The 13,046-nt window shown below is 36.5% G+C and overlaps 2 protein-coding genes across 3 annotated transcripts in view; both read right to left on the reverse strand.

Moving 5' to 3' along the window:
• Positions 1 to 13,046, reverse strand: part of LOC117324298 (interferon alpha-inducible protein 27-like protein 2A) — a 64,133-nt gene that overhangs the window by 31,562 nt on the left and 19,525 nt on the right. The window lies entirely within an intron of this gene.
• LOC117324299 (interferon alpha-inducible protein 27-like protein 2) lies at positions 75 to 5,266 on the reverse strand. Of its 2 annotated transcripts, XM_033880087.1 has the most exons (3): positions 4,977 to 5,266; positions 475 to 707; positions 75 to 417 (listed from the first exon to the last, which is right to left on the reverse strand). In XM_033880087.1, the coding sequence occupies exons 1-2, from the start codon at positions 5,107 to 5,109 to the stop codon at positions 514 to 516; spliced, it is 327 nt and encodes a 108-aa protein (XP_033735978.1). In that variant the 5' UTR covers positions 5,110 to 5,266; the 3' UTR covers positions 75 to 417; positions 475 to 513. The 2 variants fall into 2 exon arrangements, with proteins under 2 accessions (XP_033735978.1, XP_033735977.1); XM_033880086.1 differs by having other exon boundaries at positions 75 to 707.

The raw sequence follows: 13,046 nt of genomic DNA on the forward strand, positions 1-13,046 counted from the left end.
GGTTGGGCCAAACCCACATCAATTGTCTCTGTGACCAAAAGACAGACATTTATAAATAATACAAAAATGTGTAAACCAGGAACCACAAAACAATATTTAATATAAATTAAAGGATTCTGACAATAAATTACAATAGTTTGATTATTGATCCCGGATGTTTAAATACTAAACCACAATAAAATAATATTGAAGTGCTCGACACTTAGTGTTGTAGAAAATATCATTCAAATATCTCACTGTCATGTCAAATTAGTGTGATTATACACATCTCCTTTTCTTATATGCGAGGGCTAGATCACAAGTACACTTTCAAAGCCTCAATATGTTAAATGTATAAATTATGACAACATTAGAACAACAAAAAGTATGTTAATTGATCAAATATATCCCCAAATGATGATATAATTTAAGAATCAATACCTTAGTTTTTCATAATTGGCAAAAAAAACTTTGCTACGTCCTTTACCGCTTCAAGCAACCGAATTCGGCATTGGCTGTTAAACATCACTAGTCTTATTTAGTAAGTTTCTCCGCCACAGTGACCCCTCCATAAGCGACCCCGGCCACAGTTGTCCCCACGGTGGCAGCTCCAGTGAGTCCGATACCCGCTGCCCCAACCGACTGGCAGACTGCCACAACCGATCCCGCAGCTACGCTGCCTCCATTAGCAACAGCGGCAACAGACATAGCCTTCGCTGCCAAAGATCCTGGAAATAAAACAATTTATCGTTATTACCGAAACCAATGTCAACATCAGTCAAGCACTATTATCAAAGCCAGCGTCAACATCAGTCAAACACTATTACCAAAACCAACGGCATTATCAGTCAAGCACGGTTACCAAAACCAACGTCACCAAAACCAACGTCATTATCAGTCAAGCACGGTCACCAAAACCAACGTCAACATCAGCCAATCACTATTACCAAAACGTACGTCAATATCAGTCAAGCACTGTTACCAAAACCAACGTCATTATCACTCAAGCACTATTACCAAAACCCACGTAAATGTAAGTCAAGCACGGTTACCAAAACGTGTCAAAAATGTCATTCATATGAATAATCATCCAGCATTTTTCTCTTCACCACGCGTCCATAGCGAATTGTAATGGGATGTCCAGGTGGGGTTTGTTTAGCGAACTTATCAGGAGATTCCAGCAAAATCTCCTTATTACTAGATGCACGATCACGAGGACTGTTTGGAACAGTCCCGCATTGTCGTGGATATCACATGTACAGTCGCTTTTCCTCGATGCGTCAACAGGAACACTTTGAACTTCAACATCACGAATGTCGATGAATGGGTAGTCAATCGCAGTACTATGCGCGTATCCTTTTGTATCGCGTTTCACTATTTGTAAATGTCTCTGATTCCTCCGGTACCGTCCATTTGGTGTCGCGACAATGTATGATCGCCGTTCTGGGTTTGCATGTTCCACGTGACCCATTGTGCTCCATGATTTCTGATTGTCCAGCTTGATTCGAACTTCCTCTCCAGGGCTTATTTCAGGTAGCTCCTTTACAGCATGATGCTGGTTGCAGCTGAACGCATATCGCTCTTTGTATGACTTGTCATGACCTCTGACTTTGTCCAAATTCGGCCATCTTGGATTTAGGATTTTCTCCACCACATGCAGTGTGGTCCTGATTTGTCGTCCCATAATCAACTGGCAAGGACTGACTCCAGTTGATGCAACAGATGTTGACCTGTAAGCCATCAAAGCTCCTGCTTCAAGATTCGTTTCGCTATTTTCACAGCACTTTCTGCTTCCCCATTGGATTGTAGTTAATGTGAGCTAGAAAATGTCTGTTGGAAGTTATAAGAGGCTGCAAATTCACTGAATTCCTTTGAAGCAAACTGTGGTCAATTATCAGACACAAATTCGCACAGACGCATGCCCCCAGTGAGCAAAGATGTTCTTTAATTTCCCAATGACATGCGTTTGATGCCTTCATTTAACTTTTTCAGGTCTACACATATCCTCACATTTCCATTTTTCTTTACAACTGGTACCATGGGGGCACACCAGTCAGTAGGCTCAGTAACTTTTTCGATAATACCATCCTTTTCCATTCTGGCTAATTCCTTTTCCACATTTTCCAAGACGAGATGGTACTCGACGAGCTGTTGTGTCACAATATGGTGTGAGGTCAGGTTTCATTTTGATTGTTACTGGATCACATTTCACAAGACCTGTAGTACCGAACACTTCACTGTCAATAGTTATTTCGTCAAGTCTCATAACAAGGCCCATTTGAACTGCCACATCCCTGCCTAACAGGTTGGTCACCTCTGTACTGCGGACAACATACACATCAAACTTGCACTGAATGCCCTTGTACTTTGTAGTGGCCTTGAACTTTCCAATAGTTGACAGTTTACCCCCAGGACTCTGTAGTGTTGAACTGACTTCAATCAGTTTTGGCATTTCCTGTAGATGGTTGTATGTAATCTTAGAGATAACACCGATATCTGCTCCTGTGTCAATCTTCATGGTGACTGGAGATTGTGATATACTGTAAATCACTTATATTTCGCGTGGGATTTTTTTTCGCGTTAATTCACGAGGAGAGTCAAATGCGAATTAAAATCCCTCACGAATATTTGTATAAGAATGACAAGAATACTAAGTGGCGTCCATTCTGAATCTACCGTAATCTTTAGTTGGTAAGCAAACATCGCCGTTGAAATAATGAGAGAATGATAGATAATATACTTATATCAGAGTGTGTTTTTATATTACAAAACACCAAAATTTCACACACAAAAAAACCCACTGAACACCGATAATGTGGTGGAACTACGGACTTAATTAACTTCTAGACTACGTTTTACATGTAGTTAATTTAAGTTTAATAGGTACGGTCCCGAGGATCCCTGAATGGTCACCCGAAATATGTCGTACTTTATTACCCATGCTGTTGCAAGTTATGTAAGGTTACATGTATACATAGCACTTCACATCGCTTGATTCTCGAAAAGATATTTACCATAACAAAGTTGAAATCAAACAAATTATTTATTTAATTCAAACATTCCGAGCAAATAATCGCCTGGAGTATAAATCATTGCAATGGACTGTCCTGAGAACTGTTCATCAGTATCACTGTATACACACGTACGTTAATTACAATGTACGTTAACTCACAACCTATTGTAGTCCCGTCATCATCCAGGTATTTTTACTGAGCCGTGGGTTTTGTTCAATGTCTGACACCACCTTTGTAAGCCATTTAGCATGTATACAGGTACGGTAAATACAATTCAGTATGGCCAGACACCGAAATCACATGATTGAATCACATGACTTTTCTTGTACTGTCACATGACTCTCATCAACAAAATGGCTACCAACATGGGAAAATCGCTGATGTGTTAGACAATCTAACGTCATTCGCGAATTTAAAGTCATTATGAGATCGGAATTCTGTATTCGCGAATAAGTCAAATTAGACGAGTTCGCGAAATTAAGTACTCGCGAAATATAAGTGATTTACAGTACGCAGTGTTACTGTCCATGGATCCCCGTTATCTTTGCATGTAATGGATCCTAGAAAGAATGGTTGTCGATCATTATCTGTCTCATACACCACTTCTCTGACCTGTTTCTGATTACGCTTTGACCGACAACATACTGCAAAATTATTGTACTTTTATTGTACTTTTACACTCATTGCATCGCTTACCATTTGCAGGGCACATATCATTACTGCCATGAATTATGTTACATCGCGTACATGCACTTTCGGTTTGCTGTTGTGACTGTTGTTTATATTGCTGCGTAGGCTTTTGTTGTTTTGTTCTAGGTTTGTTAGGAATTTGTTGTCCCTTAGTAATTTGGTACAGCGCACGCACAAATGCCTCAATAGAAAGTTTAGAGTTCTCACATGAAATCTAGCCCTCTCGTGAATCACTTTGCGTTTTGGTACAAAATATGTGTCAAATTTCTCGAGAACAGTTTCGTATTTAGCCTCATCTCCGGCGGTGGCAAACGTGAATGATTTAAACACATGTTCTGCTTGTTTACCCATGGCATATATGAGAGCACTAACTTGCACTACCTCATCATCTTTATTGAGTTTTGTTGCCATCCGGTAACGCGCGAAACGCTGTTTCCAATCCGGCCATTCCACTGTAGCGCTGAAATTGAAGTTCTCCAGTGGCAAAAATTTTGCCATGACAGTGGATTCTTCACAGACAACTTGGGTTGTGGATCTTCTGGTGTCGTCTTGCCACACTCGTCCACATTTAACACACTTCTGACGCCATGTTCCGAGTTCTCAGGACGAAAGACTCGGAGTCTGGTTACAACAGCCAACCATTTATTTAGCACATGTTCTACATACGGGTTATCATCTTATATTACTTGACCTAAGCATCATACACTATTTCTTTGCACAAGAACAAGAGTACTTGAAATGAACCATTGAATACATATTAACAGTTACCAAAACCAACGTCAACATCAGCCAAGCACTATTACCAAATCCCACATCAACATCTCTCACGCACTATTAACAAAACAAACGTCATTATCAGTCAAGGATTATTACCAAATCCAACGTCATTATAAGCCAAGCACTAAACCAAAACCAATGTCATTATCAGTCAAGCACTATTACCAAATCAACATCAATCAAGCACTATTACCAAAACTCACGTCAACAACAGGGAAGTCATTATTACCATAATTTACGTCAAAGTCTTGTAATTTTTGTGGTCTATGCCCAGACTTTTCTTTCAGTTATAATGTTTTATGGCTCTATCGAAAATTTGTGATCTATTCACTTCTGTGATGCCCTTTTTCTGTCCTATAATAAAAAAGGGATTAATTTTGTAATTTAGATACAATATCGCTTACGATAATTAATAAGAATCGAGTAAGTGCATAAATGGTTGAACTCTCAACATAACGACAACCTGTTTCACAATTTAACGTGGTAACAATAAACATTATTGATGTTTTAACTTACCTGCCGCTATCCCTGCGGTCGAAAAACCCACGGCGCCTAATACAACTGGTGTGGCCACAACCGCTGCTGCACCGCCGATAACGGACAATCCGATCTTCACGTAGAGAGGCATAGAATTCGAAGATAGTGTCATAGTTGATTCAGTTTCCTCTTCGTCCGAATCACTATCATCGATAACTGTCGGTTCCCAATGTGTATCCACTTGTGCTTGTCGCAAATCTGACAAATTTTACAATTGTTCTTTAATTGAGTAGGGTCTGTCAGCCTACATCCCCGCCTGTACAGGTCTCTGTCTGTACCGGAAGGACCCAACTGTACCGGGGTGCATTCGATACAACATGCACTGTGACGTCTATACAGGTTTTTGTTACACATTAACTGTAATTTAAAGACGAATGGCAATACCACAACCGTTCCTCTCAACATTACATCAGATGTAAATTAAAGTTATATTATATCATGAAAACAGGTACTAATGTTGACCGGTACAGTCAGGGATGTAAATTCAAGTTGTAGTATATCATAAATACAGGTACTAATATTGACAGGTACGGTCAGGGATGTAAGTTAAAGCTTTATTATATCATGAATACAGGTACTGATGGTGACCGGTACGGTCAGGGATGTAAGTTAAAGCTTTATTATATCATGAATACAGGTACTGATGGTGACCGGTACGGTCAGGGATGTAAATTAAAGCTTTATTATATCATGAATACAGGTACTGATGGTGACCGGTACGGTCAGGGATGTAAATTAAAGCTTTATTATATCATGAATACAGGTACTAATGTTGACTGGTACGGTCAGGGATGTAAATTAAAGCTGTATTATATCATAAATACAGGTACTGATGTTGACCGGTACGGTCGGGGATGTAAATTAAAGTTGTATTTTATCTTTAAAACGGGTTCTGATGTTGACCGGTACGGTCGGGGATGTAAATTAAAGTTGTATTATATCATGAATACAGGTACTAATGGTGACCGGTACAGTCAGGGATGTAAATTAAAGCTTTATTATATCATGAAAACAGGTACTGATGTTGACCGGTACAGTCAGGGATGTAAATTAAAGTTGTATTATATCATGAATACAGGTACTAATGGTGACCGGTACAGTCAGGGATGTAAATTAAAGCTTTATTATATCATGAAAACAGGTACTGATGTTGACCGGTACAGTCAGGGATGTAAATTAAAGTTGTATTATATCATGAATACAGGTACTAATGTTGACCGGTACGGTCAGGGATGTTTATTAAAGCTTTATTATATCATGAATACAGGCACTAGTGGTGACCGTTATGGTCAGGGATTAAAATTAAAGTTGTAGTATATCATAAATACAGGTACTAATATTGACCGGTACGGTCGGGGATGTAAATTAAAGCTTTATTATATCATGATTACATGTACTTATGTGGACCTGTACGGTCAGGGATGTAAATTAAAGTTGTAGTATATAATAAATACAGGTACTAATATTGACCGGTACGGCCGGGGATGTAAATTAAAGCTGTAATATATCTTTAATACAGGTACTAATGCTGACCGGTACGGTCAGGGATGTAAATTAAAGCTGTATTATATCATAAATACAGGTACTATTTCCTTGAACATCTGCATGAAAACGAGTTTTCAAGTTTGTCAAAAGTGACGACAGTTCTACCTATCACAGACCAATACCGTCTGGTACTTGCATAAGCTGCTCTCGTCGTGTGGAAGTTGTACAAGTAAAGGAGTACCGCCTGGAACGTTTTCCTTGAATTCTAACATTTCATGATATCGCTGATCTGTGAGGAAACGGTCAGCATTCATCCCCTTGAGATTTGATGTATTCATGTTGATTTCTTTCCCTTGGCATGCATAGGATGCTGACCTTATATGCACTTATTCAAAGGAAACATTTCCTCCGTTCTTTGCGGTCTCCTTTAAATCAATGCATGATTGGTGTTCACAAAAGCTCTCTTGATTTGATCTACTTGTTTTTTTCACTACGTGAACAGGAAAGTAAGGACCGCTTAAATTTACAGATGAACAAAATATTCCTTCTTTGGCGTCAATTACCACGCTGTTATGGTGTCTGTAAACTGAAATGTCAAGAACCTTTCCTTTCTCGTGATTTTTTATGTGTTTCTTTATCCAACGGATATGGATTGATTTACCATATTTTGAACAAATCTTTCTTTTAGGTACTCTGGTAAGAACATTGGAAAGAAGAGGTTGTGATTCCTTCCGCCCTTCAGTCCTACTGCCGCTATAAACATGATCATGATCTGCAAAATTTTCACGCTGCGCGTTTACTTCACGGGGTATCCTTCGTTCTTCCTGGTTAGTGGTGGGCTCTTCTTAGCGAATTCTGGTGTGTTTTCACATCTAGAACTATATGTAACCATATTAGATTTCTTCTTGATAATTTTCCCGCATGTTGGGCAGTGAAAATGAGAAGAGGTAATGTCGTTGTGTCTGAGATGACAAATGACCGAAAAATAACCTAAAAGGAAATAGAATGAATGAGCAAATTTAATGTTATAGTGAATTTATATAAGAACACAAGCATATTTTGTAGATGTTACAATAATTATATTGACTGATAATGACAAATTGGTGAAGTTTCTCGAATATTTATTACCAAATTACAATTCCAAATTCGATGATCAATTATTACAAAGTAATGGATTAGTAACAGTTTGTTTACTCACCAATAATAGCGATAGTAAATCAGGATTATGGCAAGCCAAGTTGTCATTTATTCCCAAAGTAATGTTGATCCAGTATTTTACCAAATTATATAAGATATCTAATATATTATGTAAGATATCTTATATGTTTATAAGATATCTTATTTAAAGTTTAAAAGTTATCTTATATAATATACATGTATATGATATCTTATAAAAGATATAAGCTATCTTATATATTTTATAAGATATCTTATATTATATAATATATAAGATTTCATATAAGATATCTTATATAGTATATAAGATTTCTTATATATTTTATAAGATATATTAAAAACTTTTCTTTATGAGATATCTTTTTAAGTATGTAAGATATCTCATATTTTTATAGGATTTTGTTTATGAGATATCTTATTAAGTACTAATATGAGATATCTCATAAAATATATGACATCTTATATGATATATAAGATATATTATAAAAGATATCAGATATCTTATATAATATATAAGATATATTATAAAGGAGGGGCCGCGGTGGCCGAGTGGTTAAGGTGTCCCGACACTTTAACACTAGCCCTCCACCTCTGGGTTGCGAGTTCGAAACCTACGTGGGGCAGTTGCCAGGTACTGACTATAGGGCGGTGGTTTTTCTCCGGGTACTCCGGCTTTCGTCCACCTCCTAAACCTGGCACGTCCTTAAATGACCCTGGCTGTTAATAGGACGTTAAACAAATAAACAAACCAAACAAATTATAAAGAAAAGTTTATAAGATAACTTATAAAGAACGAGACTCTCGTGAGACCGACAAAACCTAAAATTTCGAGATTGACTGTTCCCTCTGTAAGGTAACTTCCGTTTTGTTGGAAGGCACGCGCAACATACACAACCAACCGTCTGTCGTGACCACGATCGGCTTGGCATGGAGCAGAAGTCGTGTTCGAGCAAACTTGAATATATGGCAATTATAAATCTATTTCAAACCATTGTATGTAAATTCAGCTTCATCGAGTGGAGGAGAGTTCATTTTCTCAAATTCAAATATCGTTCTTTATAAGATATCATATTATCGAATTATATAAGATATCTGATATTTTTCTTTATAAGATATCATATAGTTTATGATATATCTTATATAAGATATCTTATAAAGAAAAGTATATAAGAAATCTCATTTATTATATAAGATGTCTTATAAAGTTGATCAGATATAATTTGGTAAAAGTCTGGATCAATGTTGCTCCGTGAATAAATGACAACTTGGCTTGTCATACAGGACACTGGTCTGCTTATAGCGAGCACAAATGTAAATAAGCAAAAGATGTGCATTGTGACTTAGCAAAAGGACCAGAGAATTAATTTTAATCGGTATGAATATGAACCTTCTTGGTCTGTGTATCAGGTTACTACATGGTTTAAGATGAATAATGGTTATATCAACATTTGGTAAATATTAAACATCCCTTCAAAAGCATGATGGCCGAAGGCGGAAGGACAAAACAGTGTGTCTAGCAGTACCTTTTGCGTCATCAAAAGATGTCCGTACCAAAGTATTAGTCGTCTTTATCTCTTACAAAAGTATAATAGACTAGGTATCTATTCTTAGAAACACCTGTCGTTTCCATATGTGTGTTCATTCACCTACTTCACATGTAGATGCAAATATGTTGGATTCTTGTAATTTTCTGTCTTTTATATCTCGAATTCCCTTAATTAACGGTGAAAATCTACCTGAAAAAAGTGTAGTCCATGTTAACTCTTCACTTCTAAAAACTACGATGTCTTTGAAAAATCAGAAGGATAGGGAAAAGAAAGCATAGAAAATAAAAGTAAAAAAGAAGAAAAAATACGGAGAAATAAGCAGAGAGGTGCGTGGTAATGTGTATAATTTTTTAGATTTCAAAAGTTAGGAAGCATCACATTAATACCACGTATCTAAATATCTTTGATTCAATACTCAAAATAAATACGCCTTCGCGTGTCGGTCTAATCAAGGCCAACGTATAGATTCTCCACAAAAGTATCCTGAAATTGGTATTACTAATTGGTATCAATAATATGTAATGCAAAAATTGCATTGAACTGAAGTTAACTTCGAATATTTTGCGAAAGATGTGCTTTTTTCTGTTAAACATCGGTTGATTACGATCTGTACGATAAAAAGTCGAATGAAACTTCGCTGGCATTCATGTTATCTCGAACCGACCAGATAGCTGGTGTGTATATTTAGCAGTTTCGTTGTTGACAAAGCTCCATTTTTGTCAAATGCATATCCGATTTCCCGTCGAAACCGACTATCATTATGTAGCAATTTTCTGTGTACACAGTAAATATAAGCAAAGGGTAATATTTTAAACACCTCGGTCGCTTTCATTCACTTATTACTGAAGATGACATATATACTATTCAATATCTATCAAAAGTACATACGTAGTTAACGTACTTATAAATGCATAAATACACTTACTTATCCGATGGTGTCTGTTTATATGTATTTAAGAACAGATATCATAACTGTAGTTTTTTCAGATATAAGTGCATATAGTTAAGGCCGGTAATGCTATTCCGTATTATAAGATATATCATACAAGATATAACAAACTTTAGATAACATGAAATACCTTGAGCTGAAGGACCCAACTTTTTTTTTTTGATTAGGTGTTATATCAGACCCTAAACTTTTGTTATAAACCATATTGTCATATTGAATTCAAGAATTTGAATGAAATACTCCAAAACGTTAACACTAAAGTCTATGGGAAAACAATTGGTTGGTTGGTCTCTATAAAGAAAAGTTTGAGAAACAACGAGGATCGCTGAGAATCGGGCGACGATCTATGGGATTATAGTGCGTATATTAAATGTGCATAAAACATTTTTTAATGATTTCATTGTTTTCACTTACGATATTATGAACACGAAACATCCAATATGTTCTATCACGGACATATATTTGAAGTTTGTATTCAAATAATCTTTTAACATCAATATATCAATTTCAAGAAACAAACTAATATATCAATAGTATTACAACAAGTATGATAATTCAAATGTAACACCGCTGACAACGTATTCACTACTGGTCACAAAAATGCATCAAATGTATCTCAGTGCCGTACGGTAAAGAAATATATGTTATCAATAGCAGAAAATGGAATAACTGAATAAATAAATATCAGCGTAAAAAAATAATCGCATATACATTTGTCTTACAGAATTTCGGGTAAATTGTGGAGACTCTGCGCGACGGAATTTCATCTGAATGCAATCAATTATCTATTCGCATCTTAAATTTAAAAGATATAAAGATAAAGTTTAGCGTTAAGTACAGGTGTTCAAGATATTTAAAGCGTTGCATAAAAACATGAAACAGTCTCTTCTTGTTTTCTAATCATTCATATTTACCTGTATTGGGAGATAAAACATCTTTAAAAAAAAATTATGACCTTTTATAACTGTAAGCCGATGGCTGACTTATATACCCCGCTCCCTCTCCATGCTATTTGCAAAGTACAGTTTTGTAGTATTTTGAATTCTTACAAATTCATATTCCATTTTGGATAAATATGAAATCGACCAAACGACTGAGGGGTATAGCTCTTTATAATGACCTATTACCATAGTAACCATAATTCTACACACGACCCTTTATATTTGTGTGAAGTTTCATTGGAATCGGATCACCAGTTAAGAAGCTGTCCGGACAAGGAAAACCTGTTGAAAATGACCGGCCACCTTGCCAACCGAAATTTTGTAATTTTAACAGCTGCATGCAAATCTACATTCGATCCTTTATATGCGTGTGAAGTTTCATTGGAATCGGCCCATCGGTTTAGGATGAGTTGTCCGGACACGATTATGGGACGACAGACAGACCGACAGGCCGATTCCAGTATACCCCCGGGGTACAATAAACTCAATCTTCTGAGACTGTTTTGTGTTAGACTTGGAGGTAAGCGTTGACGTGCGCCTAGCTAAGATGTTTACGATGAAACTGATTAGTAACATGCACGATACTTTCATCATACCTTCACATGAAAAATGACACACGCAAATAGGCTTGAAATAAGTTGTGTCCCCCTTAATCCGGAGAGGTGATGACTTAACCTTATCGGACATATACTAAAGGTTTGCAAGCCAGGTGTCCTGACAGGTAAAACAATCTCCCTGCACTGGCTAATAAGACAGTTTAGAATTGAAAGATAACTGAATTAAATTTCCACTCGAATTTCGGGTCATTAGTTTACTCTTAGCACTTAACATATCGAACAACTAATATTTACTAACGACCAAAAAAGACACACGCACATTCGATGATGCGATAAATATGCAGATAATCTTTTCAGCAACTTTACAATTTTATATATACATCTATACATGAATGCAGAGATAACTTTCTAGGGTAACTTGTGTCCAGTCCTTTTGCATTTATCTGGAAATAAAACTTGTTTTAACTAAAGAGTGTTATCTTGACGGCAGGACAGCCATAGTGTCAATGACTATAATTAATTGTTTGATAAATGAGTATTATCGCCTTGAGTCGACCAGCTGTTTCCACAAACTGATCCCGCGTTTGTATACATTTGCTTCGGGAATAGAATTGTGAACAGTAATCTATGATAGACAGTAATGGTCAAGGGATTCGGGAACAAATTTACTGTGCCCTGAGGATTAGATCTACGTTTTGAAGTGTGGTACACCACTATGTGAAGATGTGATTACAGTTTGATAGCTGCATTCTTTGTGATTTGTGTGTTATTGCCATTGAAGTTATTTTTCACATTCTAGTACTTCGCATAACAAATGATTTTAATTGGCATGCAAAAATATTTCATAAAGTGTCATCTGGATATTCGGCGGGGGATTTTGAATATCACATTCTACTTTGAGAAAATACTAGCTTTACTTGCACATGTAGTTGGTGCATTATGGACGTTAGCTATAAAGCATGAAAAAGAAATGATTTGGTCCAGAGGAAATGTTTCCCTCATACACAAAGAGATCTATATGCTTTATCAGTATATCAGTATTACTAATACAGAAACAAAGTACATTTTTTTCTCGAGTGCGAAGCAAGAGTCATACGAGTGAAACAGATATTACCATTATTTTGCTTGCACTTTTAAAGGAGAAACAATACGACACCTTTTTGAATTGGCCACTTCACGTAGTAATTTACCATTGTATGATGTTAGCTGGTAATAATCGCTAACACAAATTGTAATATATCAAATATTACAGAGAACCCAATATGGACACGCAAAAGATTTTGATGGGAAACCAACTACTTCAACCTTCACTTCGTTCGGGTCCTGACACTAAAATCGGCGAATCTTAAAAGTTATATCATTACAGGGTTTTCGGCATTGTCGTTTGAGATTGA

This window comes from Pecten maximus, chromosome 3 (assembly GCF_902652985.1).
Source record: "Pecten maximus chromosome 3, xPecMax1.1, whole genome shotgun sequence".
Lineage (NCBI taxonomy): Eukaryota > Metazoa > Mollusca > Bivalvia > Pectinida > Pectinidae > Pecten > Pecten maximus.

Bases quoted from the DNA above. Each gene is read 5' to 3' on its own strand.
- LOC117324299 (XM_033880087.1), bottom strand. From the start codon at position 5,109: ATGACACTATCTTCGAATTCTATGCCTCTCTACGTGAAGATCGGATTG. The intron at 708-4,976 runs GTAAGTTAAAAC...TTTTATTTCCAG, and splicing joins GACCGCAGGGATAGCGGCAG to GATCTTTGGCAGCGAAGGCT.